The sequence below is a fragment of the Patagioenas fasciata genome, chromosome 14 (genome assembly GCF_037038585.1).
Source record: "Patagioenas fasciata isolate bPatFas1 chromosome 14, bPatFas1.hap1, whole genome shotgun sequence".
In the NCBI taxonomy this organism is placed as follows: Eukaryota; Metazoa; Chordata; class Aves; order Columbiformes; family Columbidae; genus Patagioenas; species Patagioenas fasciata.
Genome location: NC_092533.1, coordinates 11,347,019 through 11,366,650, shown reverse-complemented (window position 1 = coordinate 11,366,650; position 19,632 = coordinate 11,347,019). Strand labels below are relative to the sequence as shown.

The window sequence follows — 19,632 nt, the reverse complement described above, 5'->3', positions numbered from 1 at the left end:
GGCTTTGCCCCTTTATTCTGGTTCCAAATCCTGAAATGCATTCGGATTAGGTGCATGTCTATATAAGTATGTGCATACATGTATTTATGTATATGTGTGTGTGTGTATCCCCTGGCAGACCTATATGTTAGACCACAGCAGGAATTATATAAATGCCTTTCAGGGAGAATGCTTACACAACCCTGCATGAATCATCTTGACCCTTTCAACAGGTGCCAGAGAGAAAAAGCCCTAAAAATACAGTTTCCATTAATGAATGCATCTTCAGTCCTGCCAAGCCGGAGCAGGATGCTGCCACTCTCCAAGGATTTTCCATGTGCCTGATCATTTTTTCCCCAGGAAGGCAGCTGGGGACACCGCTGGGATGTGATCTCCAGTGTGTCCTCTCCAATGCTTGGGACACTGGGAGCTACGGGGACCTGGGCAAGGTCCAGTGGGCACATACACAGGATCTTCTGGATGCTGAGAGGTTGAGCTGGGAGATGGAAACTGCATGAAGTACAAGATAAAGTTTTCAAATGCACACTGTTCTGTTTATCATCCCAATCTGCATATGTACCACTTAATAAAAACAGGTCTTGTTCTGACAGGCACGGATCACTCACTATGGCCACAGACACACACCTTTCACTGGACTCTGGCCCTTGCCACATACCACATTCAGCTTCGGTTTAATTATCTGCAAAGTCCAAGTTTGAAAAACCAGGAGCGCAGTTTTAACCCAGGAATCCTTGAGGTGAATTTTTACTTTGGTAGTTTGCATCTAAGCCAGTCAGCATACAAACCTGCCTTTCCAAATTCAAAACCCATTAAAGCAAAGACTCCCACAGGCTTTAACTTCAGATCCATCCCCAGAGTATTTAAGCTCTTTTGTTCCAAACCACTACTCAGTACTACCATCGGTGTTTTCAACAGGGAAGAACTTGCTCTCATAGCTAGATGTCTTGTTCTAATTTATTATCATAATAATTTTAGTTTTTAGGCTGGGACCCTTCTTTTTAAGCCAGTCTAACTTTTTTTTGGTGGGATAAAGGAAGCCAGCCTTCCCAGGAACAGCAGCATTCCTAGCAATCCCAGTTCTCTTTTTGCCACAATCCAGTGCTGTGTATATTGCTTCCACATTGAGAATTTCATCTGGAGGCCCATAACAATGAAAACTCCTAATTACATTGGCAGAGATCATAATGATAATTTTCGTGCTTTTCCCCCTGCATTAAACCAACCAATGTGTGCTCACGCTGCCACTGCGAAGGGGCTGTTACGACATCCCTCATTGCTCAGCTCTGGGGCCCACATGCCAAACACAGCTCATAGGATCCCTGAAGGCTTCAATTTGCCACTAAATAAGAACTGAGATTCTGATGGCAGAGGAGTGACAGCAGTAAATTTGCTCTGCAGGAAGCTATGGCATTGGGTCACCAGTACTGCCAGTGTTTTCTAGTTGGAGTTTCCCAGTTCCCCACACAAAGCAGCTAAACTTGTGTTTTCCAAAAATTATAGTTGACTTCACACTTAACAAAAGATGGCCAGACTTCAGTTTGCATGTAGAAGGCCCCTTCATAGTTAGTGTTTTTAATGATTAAACTTAAGGTTTCATCATCAGCTCTTCAGAGCAACCAAAAGTTCTTGATACAGGCAAAACAGCCTCACACAGCTTCCAGCAGCGGCCTGAACAAAGTCACACTGACATCAGCCACAGCTTCCACTCAAAACAGTCCGAAATTAAGCCGATATGGCACAATGCAGGTTCTATTTGGTATTTTTAAAGGCTGCCTGAAAAAGCATAAGGGATTGGGAGAAACACCAGCCTCAAGAAATGCAAGTTTTATGTTTGATGAGCACTTATGCTTACACAAAGAAACTCCCTCTTTTCCACAGGAACATCAGAATATGAGGTAATCTAAAATAATTCAGAGGTGACTGACTGAAAGTGAGATGCCATGGGCAGTTCTGAGCTCACCCCCATTCCCATGTCCCCAGCAGCCCCCACCAGGACAGGGGGACCTCAGGGTCACCATGGCCACTCTAAGCCACCCTGGCAGCAGGTTCAGGCTTCCAACAGTCAGCGCTTTGCGTTCAGACATCAGCAAAAGCTAATCACACTTTTCTATCACAACGGGCAAGACATCAGGCATCTCGCTCAAATGTTCCGAGTCGTTTAATTTACAGCTCAGGGATGGGAAAAGTGTTCTCAGATGTGTTGTAGGGGATTAAAGTCAGCTACGTGGAAATCATTGCCCAGCACTAACAACATTATTTTAACGGCTGATAGGACAAGCCTAAGAAAAATAACTTGACCTAGGTTAGTGCTAGGCCTTCAACACAGGCTTCATGGGAAAAGGATCCATTAACAAGACATAAATAAAAAAAACTGTTGCAGACACTTTTATCCCACCATTTGTTTTCTAAAAGTCTCGACATCATTCTCAAAAGATTACTTGCATATGCTCACATACTTTACCAAAATGTTTTTTCACCTGGTAATGATCTGCAAGTCTTGCTCTCTACATTTGTAGAGCTGCTTTTACATTGCAAGAATTCCTGGGACTTACTGAATTTCTAATTTCTCCATCCTGTTATAAACTAACATCTAGCATTTGGGAGAGTGCCAGCCTGGACTGGGGATGCCACCGCCTGCAATGGTGCAGCCACATGGGTGTGACAGGCAACAGTGACACAAACCTCCCGAACAACCCTATGGCTGCATTGCACCCCAATTGTATAGTCCCTTCTAGAGGGTGTGACTCCAGGTCCCTGCCCATCTCCCAAACACCGTTCACCTCCCACAATGGCACATAACTACAGTCACAATCGGTTTTTATCCCCGATATGGCCATCTGCCTTCTAGGAGCTGAACTCAGCCTAGAAGCAGCTGATGCTTCTGATTACTCAGGATTGTGAACCTTGCTGGATCCGTCCCTGCAGGCCGATGTAGGGCTGTCACCTGCCGTGCGAGGTGGCCAAGGCTTTGGGAGGAGGAGCTGAGCTCTCCTGAGCACCCGATGGACCCAGCTCAGCCAGGGTACACAAAGGAGAAGCTGTGGGATTTCTCCTGCTTCATTCCTCTCAGCTGAAACCATTGCTGTGCATCGAGGCTCTGGAAAGCTGCCGGTTTTCCTCTCTATTAGTCCTTGAGGAGCTCTAGAGGGGAAGTTGTGATTCACTTTTTCAGTTGTACTGTTACTGGAAACTTGAGAACATCAGACATTGTCATCCTTCCCATCTCCCAGCAGCGTGCCTCTGCTGCTTGCAGCAAACAGACCCTGACAACCTCTGTGAGCTGGGGGAGGTGGGACAGGGGCTCGGAAGAACATCAACTACACGAGGTTCCAGGGACTTTTGGGGCTACACGTCCAGCAGACTCATTACTGGGCTTTCTCCCATAGAAACTCCATCTCCGTACAGAGAGCAGGAATAAACAGAAAGTCTTCACACTCACACTCTCCAAGCAGACTCAGCACAACTGTGATAGTGCATCAATCCACGTGGGCTCTCTGCAGGCTGCTCATCCCCAGGGAAGCGGTTTGGTTCTCCATCCCACAGCAGGGCACAGCTTGCAGCTGCAAACCCCACTGCAGCCTTGCACTTGTGCTTGGTCACTCAGTCTCAGGCAAATTAGAGCAAATCTGATGCACACTGCAAGAACACTGCACCCCGTGGTCACCTGTAAAAGAATTTGGGTTTTCCTGGCCCACACATGCTGGTTTGCTTCTTTCTCAGCCCCTTGTCCTTGCTCAGCAGAGGGGTTGCACAGAGCAAAACCAGCCTCCAGAGCTGGGCAGGGCTTTCCACAGCAGCTATTTAAAAAGAAGTTACCGTCTCTGAAATACCTTCCCCACATGGGTGAGGGCCCAGCAGTGCCATTCCTGCAGCACACAGACCAGACAGAGGGGGAAGAAACTGCTTCCAGGATTTACTTTAGATAGAAGAAATCAAAGCTGAACCTTTGAGGACTTATGCTTTGACAGTACAGCAGGGAAATCAATACAACACAACTACTTTGGGGTCCTTGGCTGTGCCTGTTGCCAGGTAGATGCTGCCACTTTTCCAGCACCCACCCAGCCCCATGCACAAACAGCTCCAGTGTTATTACCAAAAGAGCTGTAATTGGAATGGGAAGAACAGCATCAAAATTATTATCTTTTTTGTCAAAAGTCTTGCAACGTACGTGAATTCCTCCCTGCACGTCACAGGAATATGAACATGTTACTCCCGGGGTGGAGGAGCCAGGATAAGGAACCTCTGCCTGATAAGGAATCTCTTCATTTGTGTAACTTAAAAGACAACTTCAGTGAGAAAAAAAAAAGAACAAGTTTTACCATGTGATCATCCTTATCCACACATTTACATTGTTTAAAACTCTGAAATCCTTGGCTGTCAGTCAAGTGCATACATTTTGTGGCTAAATACCAAGAGCTCCATACCAGATTTCTGTGAGTAATAATTCACAGGGCTGTTTAACACCCGGGATTTTCTCCAACCAGCTGCCACATACCTGCTTGTACCCTCCCTGCAGATGCCAGGCAAAGCAGCCCCTGTGCTACCTTGGTTTGCAATTCAACAGCTGGGAAGAGGTGGCCTGATTCATCATCCGAGCATCCCAAACAGTCCCACTAAATCCTCATCAGCGTCTTCACTGCCTCCCCCCCAGCCCAGGTACCTGGCACTGCTCCAGATTTACTAAACCACTTGAACTCCTGGCCTCACATTTCAGAACCATTAACTACAGCCTGAACAGCCACCCCTTGTTACAGGGATGCCCAGGTAATTCCTCACACATTACATCAGTACCCACATGAGCATTGGTTACATAAATTGACTCTTTTCATGAGCTGATGAGGATTTTTGGCTGCTCCATTTCAGAACAGAAAGGCTACTGTGCTGATTTGCTTTTCATGGTATCGCTGCCCAGAAACAGTCCTGCACATCTCAGGGCAAAATGCAACCCAGCGAACCCGAGGACAAAACTCCTGTTAACTTCAGGAGGGACAGGGTGTAGTCAAGAAAGGCTTTAGAGAATGGGGTGCGAAGAAAAGAGATTATGCCCCTCCAGGAAGGATGCAGCTCAGTCCTCCATACTCCCAGTTGGTAGACTACAGCTTCAGAAAAACCTTTCTGGCTCTCTTACCCCCTCAGGCACAGGCAGGCAGGCCTGGACAGTGCTGCCAAGGACCTTCCAGCCATGTGCATCAACAGGAACAGTATCCATTATGCCACAAGGTCTCCTGTCCAGCGCCAGAGGTCCTCTGGGTGCTCAGTTGTCTTCTCAAGGGATGGTTTCAGCAAGGCACAGCTCTAAGATAATTTTATGGCAGCTTTTATTTGAGGCATGACCCAGTTTGAAGTAACATATCTTCCCTAATAACCAGGGCTGCAGCACAACCCCAAGAGATATTAGTTTTCAAAGGAGCCGGGAAGGCTGCCTTCAGAAGAGATGAGAAAATACGCACTAATATGTAAGCAAGAACAGGAGAAGGTGCATTGCCAGGCTGGTCAGCTCTGGACCAGAGACTGGTTGCATGCACTTGCCTGGATGCTGACAGCCTTCCCGGGTAAAAAAGGGTTAATTGCAAGAAATAATACTGATTTTAGTGCACAAGTACTTGTTCACATGAACATCCACCACTACAGAAAATCCAGATGTGATTTATCAAGCCTGCCGTTATTTTGGTTTGTGTTGCTGGATCCTTTGCTACTACTAGAAAACAAAACAGCTTTTCTATTCAAGGTGACTGCTGTTTGGAGCCAGCTTCTCACCACGCCATTGTTTTACTGCTGATGCCCTCCGGACACTGCCTACCTCAGCCTTCCAAGAATTGTGTGACAGAGCAGCCGCAGAGCTGCCCCAAGTCCTGCAATTAGAGAACCAGCAGACCCATCTATTGAGCTGCACCCTCAGCCCTGCTTCCCACCGGATTCATACCAGCCCAGAGAAACTGGAGCACCCCCCAAAGAGAAAACAAACATTCTTCCAGTTTCCCAGGAGCTGTCACGCAACCGTGCCAGATACACTAGGAAACGATGCGGTTCCTTTCTGCCAACACAGCCACGCTGCTTACACTGCAATTCCTTCTGCTGCCTCAAAAACCTCACTTCTCCAGAGGTCCTGGTGCTGCTGACACCTCTGGCTCTCCCCAGAGCTCAGTGCAGCCCCCAGCAAGTGAAGCCACAGCAAATGCACTTCCCACCAGCTGGCACAGCCCTCCAGTCGGTGGGGAGTGCTCCGGGTGCTGCTTTCCATTACAGTGTTTGGAAACGCTCCGTTTTTCTCCTTCCAAATCCTGCCGTGCAGCCAGCTACGAGGAAAACCATCAAACCCAGTGTGACGTTCCTAATGACAGACTGTGCTAACCATAGATGTGCCGATCTATTTGCAGTCCAGCCACACGGTCACGCCTGGCTGTGGCCAAAGTTTGTGTCGCAGCAGAAATCCCACTAACTTCAGACATTTCCTCTCAAGCACCAGGGAGAGATATTGCCTGCACGGGAAAGTTTTACAAGTTAATTGTTTATTCTGCCCACAAATGGTCAGTCCTCCTGGCTCTTCACTTGTTTCTGGTGTCTCAATTGAGCAAATTTGACAAATAGGATGATCAGCACCTCCTCCCAAAGTCAATCAGCTCTCTGCATCACCAACCCCTCTGAAATCCAGACGGGCCACATGGGCCTCAGGACACTCTGACAGACCACACAGTAACTCTCCACCCATTTTTCCCCTATTCTGACTTTTCTACTGAACTTTCTAGTCAAAGGGCATTTACTGACCATGGTCTGAAAACAAAAAACAATCTTGTTCTGTATCACAGTAACACATAATGCCAAGGGTTCATGGAGAAAGGGCAGAGGATGGAAGAAGCCCAGAGGGCTGGAAGCCCTTGGCTGCCAGGCTCATGCCCACGTGCAGGGAGCCTCCTTTGGTGAAACAGAATCAACATCAGATTTTGTGTCTTCACAAAAGACCTACAATAAACAAGCTCATTATTTCAAATAGATTTCAGACAAACACTCTTGCTTGAAAAAAAAACCACCTCCTTGTGTTGATTTGCATACTGTATTTTGTTGAAGGCAGCATACAGAGAGGACACTGCTTGAAGAGCAGCCTTCTGCCCAAGGGAGAAGATGCTAATCCACATCTCTGCACGTGGGGCTTTCCTGGAGCTCAGTCCAATAGCAGGGTCCAGGGCGGTAACCTGCAGCTATTCCAAACAGCAGTTGCTGGACACAGACCCAAACCAACAAAATCCCCATTACTGCCCCAGGACACTGTTCCATCACCAGCACCAGGTCCCCCCACTCTCTGGGAAGCAGGTCCTGGAGCAGGGATCCGCTCATCCTGAGGAGGTAGCGCAGGACACCCTTACAGTGATGACTAATGGCTGGGCAGAGTCCTCTGGATCCAACAGGTCATTCAGGAAACAGAAGATAAATCCAAGAGCCATGTCACCAAGAACTTGCTTTGGGCCAAACTAAAAATAGACCTAATAAAGCATTACTAAAGGTGCTTTTCTTACTGTAGAAAAAAATAAACTATTCAGTTTTTCCTGTGAAGAGAAGCCACCCCCCAAACTTCTCCAAGCATGGCCAAGGTGTGGCTGCTCTCAGGGGAGCCACCTAACCAACCCAACAGCAGGATCTCCTCCCTGAGATGAGCCACCCCACACCAAACAGTTCTGCACTGTCACCAGCTCCTGTCCATTCCCATCTTGCAGAAGCCTCAACACTTATTTTTGTCTGACTACAAGGCATGAGAGCCTTTCAAATCTGTATACATGAAGACTTTAAGGCCTGACAAAGCCAATACAATCCTCTTGCCTAGCAAAGCCCAAGCCACCTCACCCACAAACACCACACCACTACAAGGCTGCAGGTCACCACCAGCAACACCTGCTCTGAGTGTGCTGCAAGGTCTCCCAGTTAAACCATCCATGTTTAGAAATGTAGTTGGGCAAACCCAACCTGAAGCCACAGACCCTCCTGCTGCCAAAAGTCTTCCACACAGCAGCTTCCAGACCTCCGTGAGGTTGTTAAGGAACATTTCTGCATCTCAGGCAAGCTAAACAGACAGATCACCCCTAACCCCGCACCAAGGCACATACCTGCACTGCTGCAAGACTCCTATCCTCTCCTCTGGTGATGGAGAGGAGCTGTACCAGTGTGACGCAACCCCTGCCCTGTGTCTGTGCAAGCAGTCACCTCTTAGGAGAGAAGATGCACTTTCACAGAGATACCACTAACACAGCAGCTACCACCACCAAGATCCAAGCATCACAACCATGGGGACCAGGCTGACCCCAGCAGAAGGCTGTGCACACACTATGTGTCAGCCTCTCGTGGAAGAGGAGTACTCAAGGGTCTGATCTCAGCCAACGAACAGATGCCAATCGATACCAGTGGCTAAAATGGGGTATAAAAGTGGGAATTCAGCCCATAAGTTCATGCAGTAGAAGCCCTCATACACAAGAAGAAAATGCTGCCGCGCTGCAGGTGAAAATTGTTTTCAGCAAAACTTTAATATAACCCCTGACAAAGCTGTTCTGCTGCCAAACCAGCTCAGCAGGCGGTAGCTCACCATACCTTCTGTCACAACACAAGGACTTCCACCTCTTCCAAAGAGCTCCAACAGCCTGTGGACAGCCAGCAAGGGAACCCTTGTCTTGCCCTGGGTACAGCCCCTATCTGGGTAGAAAACCATCCAGTCTCCCTAAAACTGCTCCTAACAGAAAGCTAAAACAACCATTCTTCCTGGCTCTGGGAAATTCTACTTGCATTAAGAGTTTTCTTTCTCTCTTTCCTAATGCTGAAGCTGAGCTCAGGGGACTCTGCTTCAGCCAGCAGTTCAGACACCACTGTCTGATGAACCATGAGGAACCAACAAAGCTTTAATCCATTTATAGCAGCACAGCCCAGGCTTCTTGTCAGAAGCTATGTGTTTTCCAAGAGAAGTATAAACAGTAAATGATAGCTCTTTATAGCAGGAAATGCCTTTTTAATCTGAAGTGGGAAACTGTATACACGTATTTAAATCTATTACAGATAACATTTGTTTTTTGTAAGCCTTATAAGGAGCACTCATTTTGACTGGATAATGTGATTTGTATTAGAAACCCTTAGCTACAGAATTTCAATTAAAAAAAAACCAAAAAAACAAAACAACACCACAACAAAAACACACACACCAAAAACAAGTCTTGGTTTTGCTTTGAAATAGTCTAATAAAGTGGATTTGGTAGGACCTCCAAATGCATATTCACTGGACAAATGTTTAAGAAAATGATAGGTAGATGTTAATGAAGTTAGAGGCTTTGCCCAAAGGAGACTTCAATCCTTGTGTTACTCCTGCTTGAGTTAATAAAACCTCTGTTGGGTTGAAGGATCTGACTCAGCTCACAGTCTGCATGAGCCTTGTAAGGTGCAAATGATGATCCACACCTATAAATGAGCTGAAGCCATTTTTTTTTTTTAATCAGTGATCTTCAACAAACAATTTTGCTTTACTGTTTTTAAAAATGCAGAACAGTTACACAGAGCCTGGGGAGGCACCAAGGACTGAGCCTAAGGTCACATCTGTGCCGGCGTCAGCTGCCTGCAGAAGGGCCAAGCAAAGCTGACACAAGGGCACATCAAACAGAAGAGGGCCTACCTGTTCACTGAGAGCAGCAGCTGGTCCATGCAAGCTTTGATCTTGTTTTGTGCTTCTAGGTGTGTCATGTTATCTGTGCTCTCTCCATTAATTGCCAGAATAATATCTCCCGGGCACAGGTCTGCCATGGCTGCTTTACTGCCAGGGTTAATCTATGCAGGGGGAGGAAAAAAAATAGGTTACTTAAAAGAACATTTGGTTTTAAACAAAGTCCAATTTCTTGCCATGAGCAACAGATAAAGGGAATAGTTATTTCTGGAGAAGACACATGTGTTTTACCTACTCCAACAGCATCTACCAGAGGTTGGATGTCAGAGCCAGGGCTCTCAGGTCACCCCAGTTCTCCAAGGACCACCCTCTAAAACAACCCTCTTTTAAATAAGAGATTTCTGTTAACCCCAGTCAGTGAGTGATCTCTTGCTTGAAATAACACAATACCCTCTTTCCAGAGAGATACTTTACACTCCTTTGGCTTGCAGGCCTTAAATCATGCTTTGAGAGTCAGTCGCTAAAGAGCACACAAAACCCTGCTCTCCGCCTAACTATGTAATTAAAAGATGAGCACAGTTATCCTAATTGCTTCCTGCAGAGAGGTTACATTTGACATCAGTTTTTCCTGACCGTCATTCAAACAACTTGTCTCTTTCTAACCCTGCATGGAATATCACACAGCTCATTAAGCCTCCACAACTCTTTCCTTCTGGTTTTGTAGGAATGCCAGAACGTTATAAAAATCGTAACTTCTTTCCTGAGGAACTAATGACAGGTCCAGGTACCGTTTGTGGTCAGCCATTAAGACCAATCCTGCAGGCCATAAAAGTGTTTCTTGAGAAATTACCATTTTATTTCCATCAGTCCAAATGTGGTTTTCATATTTGCAATAATATAAAATGATGCAAGGCACGGACAGGACAGGTAGATGTGTCTGTTTAAACTCTTAATAGCTACATGCTTGCCCTCTAATTTCCTCTGCAGTCATTCAGAGCATCTGCTAATGCTCCACTAACCAACCACATGGTTTATCAAGTGAGAAAGCACAGCAGGTCTGACTTTTGATTATTCATATCTCACTGCATGTGTGATGGGGCTTTGATTCTGTTCAACCTTGACTTAAACAGGTGTAATGCCCTATCTCAGGTGGTGGGTCTCTGCTTCATCATACCCCATCTGGAATATTGTGTCCAGTTCTGAGCCCCTCAGTTCAAGAAGGACAGGGAACTGCTAGAGAGGGTCCAGCGTAGGGCAACAAAGATGATTAAGGGAGTGGAGCATCTCCCTTATGAAGAAAGGCTGAGGGAGCTGGGGCTCTTTAGTTTGGAGAAGAGGAGACTGAGGGGTGACCTTATTAATGTTTATAAATATATAAAGGGTGAGTGCCACGAGGATGGAGTCAGGCTCTTCTCAGTGGCAAACAATGATAGGACAAGGGGCAATGGGATCAAGCTGGAACACAAGAGGTTCCACTTAAATTTGAGAAAGAACTTCTCTTCAGTGAGGGTAACAGAGCACTGGAACAGTCTGCCCAGGGAGGTTGTGGAGTCTCCTTCCCTGGAGACATTCAAAGCCCGCCTGGACACATTCCTGTGCGACCTCACCTAGGCGTTCCTGCTCCAGCAGGGGGATTGGACTAGATGATCTTTTGAGGTCCCTTCCAATCCCAAACATACTGTGATACTGTGATACCCTGCCTGAAAGATTCAGGCAACATCTTCACCGCTGCATCCTCCATCTCTCCGGGACAGAGCTTACCCCAGTGCACGGGGGCAACCAGCTGCTAACAAAACAGGTATGGTTTTTCAGTTGGAGATCAAGTGGTGGTCACCAGCTTCACAGTGCCCAAAAACCCGCAACCACCAGGAGTCATCGTTAAACAGGCAGCCTTTTAGAAAGGGAGGCATACAAACACCCCTGTTTCAATCTTGATTTGTCTTCTTTAGTTCTGTTTTCATGGGGAAATTGAATAGGATTCAGGAAATGGGAGAGGTGCCTGAGGACTGGAGGAAAGCAAGTGTTACTCCAGTCTTCAAAAAGGGCAAGAAGGAGGACCTGAGTAACTATAGACCAGTCAGCCTCGCCTCACCTCCATCCCTGGAAAGGTGATGCAACAACTTATCCTTGGTGTCATCTCAAGGCATATCAAGAATAAAAGGGTCATTAGGGGCAGTCAACATGGCTTCACCAAGGGGAAGTTGTGCTTGACCAACCTCATAGCCTTTTATGAGGACATAACCAGGTGGACAGATGATGGCAAAGCAGTGGATGTGATCTGTCTTGATTTTAGTAAAGCATTTAACCGTCTCCCACAGCATCCTCACAGCTAAACTGAGGAAGTGTGGACTGTGAACTGGCTGAAGGGAAGAAGCCAGAGAGTCATGGTCAATGGGACAGAGTCTAGCTGGGGGCCTGTATCCAGTGGAGAACCTCAAGGGTCCATACTGGGACCAGTACATTTCAATATATCCATCAGTAATTTGGACGAGGGAAGTGAGTGTACTGTCAGCAAGTTTGCTGGTGACACCAAGCTGGGAGGAGTGGGTGACACCAGAAGCTGTGCTGCCATCCACAGACCTGGACAGGCTGGAGAGTTGGACAGGGAAATATTTAATGAAATATAACAAGGGAAAGTGTGGAGTCTTGTATCTGGGCAGGAACAACCCCAGGTTCCAGTATAAGTTGGGGAATGACCTATTAGAGAGCAGTGTAGGGGAAAGAGACCTGGGGGTCCTGGTGACAGCAGGATGACCATGAGCCAGCACTGGGCCCTTGTGGCCAGGAAGGCCAATGGTACCTGGGGTGGATTAGAAGGGGGTGGTCAGTACGTCAGAGAGGTTCTCCTGCCCCTCTGCTCTGCCCTGGGGAGACCACCCCTGGAATATTGTGTCCAGTTGTGGCCCCTCAGTTCCAGAGGACAGGGAACTGCTGGAGAGAGTCCAGCGCAGCCACCAAGATGCTGAAGGGAGTGGAGCATCTCCCGTGTGAGGAAAGGCTGAGGGAGCTGGGGCTCTGGAGCTGGAGAAGAGGAGACTGAGGGGTGACCTCATTAATGTTTAGAAATATGTAAATATAAATATGTTTATAAACATGTAAAGTGAGTGTCAGGAAGATGGAGCCAGGCTCTTTTCAGTGACAACCAATGAAAGGACAAGGGGTAATGGGTACAAACTGGAACACAAGAGGTTCCACTTATATATAAGAAACTTCTCCGTGAGGGTGTCAGAGCCTGGCCCAGGCTGCCCAGGGAGGTTGTGGAGTCTTCTTCTCTGGAGACATTCAAACCTGCCTGGACACCTTCCTGTGTAACCTGCTCCAGCAGGGGGACTGGACTGGATGATCTTTTGAGGCCCCTTTGAATCCCTGACACTCTGTGATTATCACCCTTTGTGGATCACACTGGGACTGGTCCCAAGACCAAGGCTGGTAACAGTCAGCGAGACGTAGATGGCACTTGGCACAACACAGACCTGCTGCACCAGTCCATGCATGATTACAGCCGTGATGCCACTGAAACTTGCACCAGAAGGTGTTTGAGTAGCTCCAAACCACTTTTTACATTTAAGTAGAACTGGCAGCCTGAATTAAGGCTTTTGTTGCATTGTCAGAGTAAATCAGCATTTGCCATTTGCTCTGCAATAATGTCAGGCAGGCTATTCTGTTCTAAAAAACCTGCCGAGCCAACTCCTTCCCCACTCGCAGGCCCCCTATGACTCAGCTCAGAGCAAACAACAGGAGGTATTTCTGAACACACATTAGCTGTAAAGCTCTGACATGGGACACTGCAACCCAGGGTAGGTTTATTTTTTCCCTGGCATGCTTTTGTCCTGCTGAGTGTTTTGAACCTGTGTAAGAAGACGTGGCATTCACAGAGCACCAGCGTCCTTCTACAGCCACAGAAGCTGCCAGACCCACCAGAAAGTTGATGAGAAGCTCCACCAGCACCTCCAAGGAAGCACCTCTATGTGCTTGCCTGCTGCTATCCACTTCCCTCAGTGTCCACCCCACAGGCCTTTGGACTAACAGACCTTCCCTTTGACCCAGGACAGCTGTGTTTTGTTCTTGTCTGTTCGATGCTGCCTAGGTGTCCAACGGACTTCTCTCCCTGCACTGATCTTTACCAGATTGTAGCTTCCTCGGAGAATAAGTGGTTCAAAAATGGGGCTCTTAGCTGTTTCCTATTTTTAGATTCTGGTTTATTTCAAATTATTTTGGCAGTATTTTCACATTAGCATTTTACGCTAGCCATGGAGATGACTGAGGACTTGAAATGGAGCCGCAATCCAAGAACTCATTAGTTTGAGATACAGCATCGGTGTCACAGCAGCTTGGGAATCAGTACCGTAATCTCTGTCAGGTCCAAAGTTTGTATTTCAGCGAAAAATGTTTAATACTTCAAACCAAGTTCTCCTAACTCACAGCTGTGCAAAGCCATTGACATCAAACATGCCACAAAGTTCTACAAGCCTGGTTACACACCAGGATTGCATTTGGATCCCCATGCAAGGGCCCTACCTGCTTCGCTCCATGCGGATCCATGCAGGATCTCCATAAGGACAAGGATGCAATTTTGAATATATTTTTGTAAGAGTCTATACTTGGAGTGACACAGCTGAGAAAGATGACCCTCTACTGTTACACAGAAACAGATAAATAGAGGAGGAAGGAGCAGGAGGGATCTGGCTGTCTTGTTTGGGCAGCACCCACACCCAGCTCAACCCAGAATGCTCCTCATCCAGCCTCTTCCCTGCCAACACCTGCCACTGCCCAAGGAGCTGCTGAGCATCCACTGTTGTAAACATAGGGGGTTTTTTTGTTCAAGTGATAAACCTTGGCTTGTGTATTAGTCTGTTCTCCAGGGCTACAGCCCTAAGCAGTGTAACTACAGCTGTGTGCATTGCCCATGGGTGTAAGGTCTCTCCCAGGCATTAAAGCCCAGCAACACACAGAGGTTTAGGAATAGGGTTTTTACTGGGGCCCTCACCCATGTTTCCCTCCAGAGAGGACTCAGGTCTGTCATGAGCGGTAACCGCAGCATGCACGACCTGAACAAAGCATGCATGAATTTGAAGATAACCTGATACATTACCAGTTAAACACTGCAAAGAAAACCTGCACCCTGTCACTGGAGTCTGGTGTTCTTGAAAGGGTCCTCCAAAGGAAGAGAGGTTTGAGAACAGGATAGGCTTAAGAAAAGCAGTGGTAAGATTTGGTTTTGAATTTCTCCACCAGTGCTATGAACAAACCATTTTAAAAATCAAGGCTGAACGAACATGGATGAAGACAAGACCAATGGATATGTAACTCAGGGTGGTGTGAGCAGTCTCCCCAGGACAGGCTGTCTCTCCCCACCACATGCTGCCTTTCTATGGGCAATGCCAAGTGCCCTAAAACAGAGTCCCAGCTCATGTGCTGGGACTGAACATGAGACTGTCCCACAGTGCCTGCTGCACCCCGCAGTGCCATGCCTTGTCTTGCCCATGCTGGGCACCTGCCAGGATTTGGGCTGTTTGTCTGCTTTTTCTCCAGTGATAGCTTAAGCAGGGCAATTACTTGCCAGCAAGGAGCCAGCCCAGGCCCTCACACTCCTCTAACCCCAGGGCTGCAGGGCCCCACACAGATGCTGGAACAAGGTGCTGGTGGCAAATGATGTAGGGGTGGCCCAAGTCCTCATGTTGCTGGCACTTCATGGGTTTCATTCCATGCAAGGCCACGTGTCTCCCAAAGGGCTCTGCTTGTCAACCTCAGTGCACCTTCAGAGCAGTCAAGTATGGCACCAAGAGCCAAACCCTCAGCAAACACCACAGGCTTAAAGAAACAAATATTTTTATTCAGGCTCCCCTAAAGGTTTTTGTTTTTCAGACAGAAGAGAACCCTGCCCACTTTGGAAGCTGTGAGCTCCCAAAACCACAACTTTATACAGCAGCAACCCAGTGCTGACGGGAACTCCTGACCACCAGTTAACTTATGCTGCTGGTTAATTGTTCCACTGCACCTGCAGGTATTGTCCCACCAACACAAAGCCAGAGCCAACTGATGGAGACTTGGTGTGAAGCTGCACAAGGCAGCCTAGTCAGCTCCACAGCATGCCCACGAGAAGGTAGAGGACCTGCCTCCTGCACCTTCCTGCTCCCGGGTGCCAGGCAGCCTCCTTCCCTGGTGCTCAGCAGGCTAAGCAGCACAGCCTGGGACACAATCCAGTAGAGCTGAACAGTTTCCCCAAGAGCGAATCAAAACAACTCAGTAACAGGTTCAGTGCATTACACCCATCATCTGGGACTGGGGCAGGGAGGGAGTTAGCTGGTGGTGAGCTGTTTGTGAGATGATGAAGCAGATCCCACACAGCACTATATGTGGCATACGCACTACGCATCAGCTAACCCCTGCTGCATCTTCAGCAGGAAGGAACTGAGCACGAAATACATGCAGGACTGGTCGGTGTGCTGGGGAAGTCACTGGCACTCGTGTTTCCACAGCTTCTTTTATACTCATAGAAGCACATTTGTGTGTTCTCTGCCCAAAGTGACCGTGCACGCACAGCACAGCGTCTGCTCTGGGAATGCAGCATAAATGCATGTCATTTTTAGTGCTCTTCCAAAATTAAATAAAGCTGAGAGAGCGCAATGTTCTGCATTTCACCACTCCACAAAAATAAGCAGCTGTTTCTTCATTTCTCTCTCAAAAAAACCCCCACAGATGCATATGAATATTTGAAGAGAAAATACTAAAAGAAACACAAAACATGCACAGCTAGCAACAGTGTAATGGCAGGGCACACAGATGGTTGCAGAGTGTGTGCCCCAGTACGGAGCTCCAGCGCTCGGGAGCACAGTGAGCAGCACAGTGTGCCTGCTGCAGGGATTCACTCCAGTAGGAAGCCAGAACCTATGCTTTTATCCCCTTTCCTAACAAGCATATTATTCTTTCTAATCCCCCATGGACAAGTTTCCTCTGTAACACCTTTGTACAACCTCCACATAGCGATGTGCTTCAAAACATACTAGAGGTTCAATATTGGTGCCTATCTCAATCCTTTTATGTTACTCCAGCAGGAGAAGGAGAATTTTAAAGAAAGAGACCCCAGTAAACAGCCTCACTGTCCTCTGTCCCTGCAGGAGGTTCAGTCACAGCACTGTCAGCATCGCCCCCACACCAAGGATAACACCAGGAAACACGACCCACAGGCTGTAGCTCTGGACCAACACCCCACACATTAGTATCTGTTTGCCAAGTCATCAACCAGTGAACTGCATCTGCACAATTACACACTTATTAAAAAAAAAGTTTTCAATTATCTTCCCAACCACTTTCCCCCAAGATCACCACCCACTTCTCTCCTCCAGCCCCAAGCAACCCCCTCCCCAGCCAAGTGGATGCTCTGATGCTATGGAACAGACTGGAAAAAACCTGAAGCCAGCAGCAACTATCTTATCTGGCCACTGGAGCCTCATTAGGATTTACATTAAGTGCTAGCATCTGACATCAGGCCAATAAAATAAACCACATTAAGGCTACTGTTGCACTAAGCCAGTTGGTGTTGGAAGTTGCACAATCTAATTTAGTAAGTAAGATTATTCACACCAAGAGGAGCTTACTCGTGAAACACACATCATGTTATACTTTTCCCCCTGGAGATCAAGCACAGACATGTGAGACAGTCAGTGCAGAGCAAGTGTTAGGGGCAAAGTCCCCCATGTGTCACTGTGTGTGTCCTGCTGCCCGCACAGGGGTGACCCTGCACGCCCCAGGGACGCCTCTGCTCAGAAGCGGCTGTGCTCCAGCCTTCTCCAGAGTTGGACAAACACTACACGATGAACTAATCAGTGTCAATTTGTTATATGAACTTTTTCCTCCCGCTCTCTTCCCCCAAAAGCCTGCCCCTATAATACCCCATGCCAGGACACAAGGATGACAGAGCTGGGGACACGGTTCCTCCTCGCTGTCCACACAGGTCTCAGCACAACCACTGGAGAGAAGAACTTTATATTTATTCTCCTTTTTCCTCAGATTAAAGTACCTACTGAGGCAAATTGCACACAAAGGCGGTCTTCTCTCTCCCAGATCTCTTTCTCTTTTACTCTTAAAAAAACCACACTACTGCAAGAACACACAACATATCCTATCAATTAATAAAGCCATCTCCCCAGAATTTAGTGGGTTAAAACACTCAATCCCACACAAGCTTACATGGACCACACACCACTCTTCTCTTAAATCAATGGTAGTTTGTTACAGGCAGGTCTGGGGAAATTTTCTGTTCTGCAAGCATGATCAAAAGGGCCTGATTAAAGCCTTCAAGAGGCTTTCAAGATAGTGTGACAAAATTCTCAGCTCTTACACAAAGCAAGCCTGTTCTAGTATCAGGAAGCATATTAGAAGGCAGCAGATGATCTTACAGTAGCAATATATTTTAAAAAACAGGAAGAACCAGGAGCTAAATGACTAACTAATGAAGATAAACTCCCCAAATCCTTTCAGCATTCTTTCCAGGGATTCTCTTCAGCTTTTCAAAGCATCATGCCTTGAACTGACACACATTCCTTGCCAATCCATTTGCATCTCTCTAATTGCTTATATAAAAGTCCAATGTATCAAGACATTTAGGTATTCTGCACAGCCAATAAATAAAGAGCACTGTGTATGTAACGTGACTTTATTAACTGCTGAAGAAAAGATAAAATTTAAGAGCATAAAAGGAAAAGAACCAGAGTATGAGTGTTACAGAAGGCAAGACACTTAAGTCTTTTTGAATCTAAGTACTGATGGATCTAGATCCAAATTTAGAATCAGATTCTTAGTGCAGATCCTAATCCAGCTTCAAGGCTGAGGTCTCTGTACAAAGAAAAGGCTGAGAAGCAATGAAATGAGTTTTAAAGCAACCAACCACATAACCTGAGTGAAAACCTCAAAGAGCTGATTGAGAAAAGCACAGGTCATTCAGACACCCACATCCAGCCTGGCCTGGGATGTCTCCAGGGATGGTTCATCCACCACCTCTCTGGGCAACCTGGGGCAGTGTTTCACCACCCTAAATGTAAACAATTTCTTCCTCCTGTCTAACCTGAACCTCCCCTCCTTGAGTTTAAAACCATCACTTCTTGTCTTGTCATAACATGCCCTTCTAAAAAGTCTGTCCCCACCTTTCTTATTGGCCCCTTTTAAGTACAGAAAGGCCACAACAAGGTCTCCCCAGAGCCTTCTCTTCTCCAGGCTGAAAAACCCAAACTCTCTCAGCCTGTCCTCACAGCAGAGCTGTCCCATCTTGGTGGGTCCTCTGGACTATCTCCAATAGGTCCATGTCTGTCCTGTGCTGAAGGCTCCAGAGTTGGATGCAGGACTCCAGGTGGGGTCTCACCACTACTCCTATCCACCACCTCTGCTACTACTCTTCAATCTGCTTCATACTCACTCTGCTATGTTTGGGAGCAAGGCCATGGTGGGACAGCCTGCCCAGAGGACACCAGCTAAGCCTTGATTTAGGTACACTTGGAGCATCACCATGGTTCTCCAAAACACTGCACCACTGCATGCCACCCGGCAAACTGGATTCAGCAGCAGAGGAAACTTTTACAATCATAATTGGTTCATCTCCATTAAAGGTTTAATGCCCACCTCTCCCTTCCCAGACACTGACAGCCAGAAACCAGTCATCCCACACCCTTGTGTGCAGGAACCCCTGGGTGCTTTACAGAAGGCACACAGGAGCTGCTCAGAGCTCTCCCTTTCACATCACCAGCTTTCTCAGACAGAAAGGTGGGTTGATACTTACCTTCCCATCAAAACAAAAGTATCAACTGCAGAATCTCCAAAGAGAAGAAGATTCGCCTACACAAGAAGTTTCAATTCATTTGGTGAGCAAACCTGAAGCATCATTCTTGTGAAGGCGTTAATCTCATACAGACTGCAGGGATTTGTGCCTTTGCAAACACTGGATATTTTGCAGGGTTTGTCTTTTGTACATTTGCTAAAGGTCTTTGGGAAACGTTTTGTGGCTTACAGTG

The 19,632-nt window shown here is 47.1% G+C and overlaps 1 protein-coding gene across 2 annotated transcripts in view; it reads right to left on the bottom strand.

The window, feature by feature from the left end:
• PDLIM4 (PDZ and LIM domain 4) overlaps positions 1 to 19,632 on the bottom strand; it is a 51,074-nt gene that overhangs the window by 24,373 nt on the left and 7,069 nt on the right. For both annotated transcript variants that reach the window (XM_065849267.2, XM_065849268.2), the window contains exon 2: positions 9,641 to 9,792. In XM_065849267.2, coding sequence (XP_065705339.1) covers positions 9,641 to 9,792 — 152 coding nt within the window. The remainder of the gene's footprint in view (positions 1 to 9,640; positions 9,793 to 19,632) is intronic.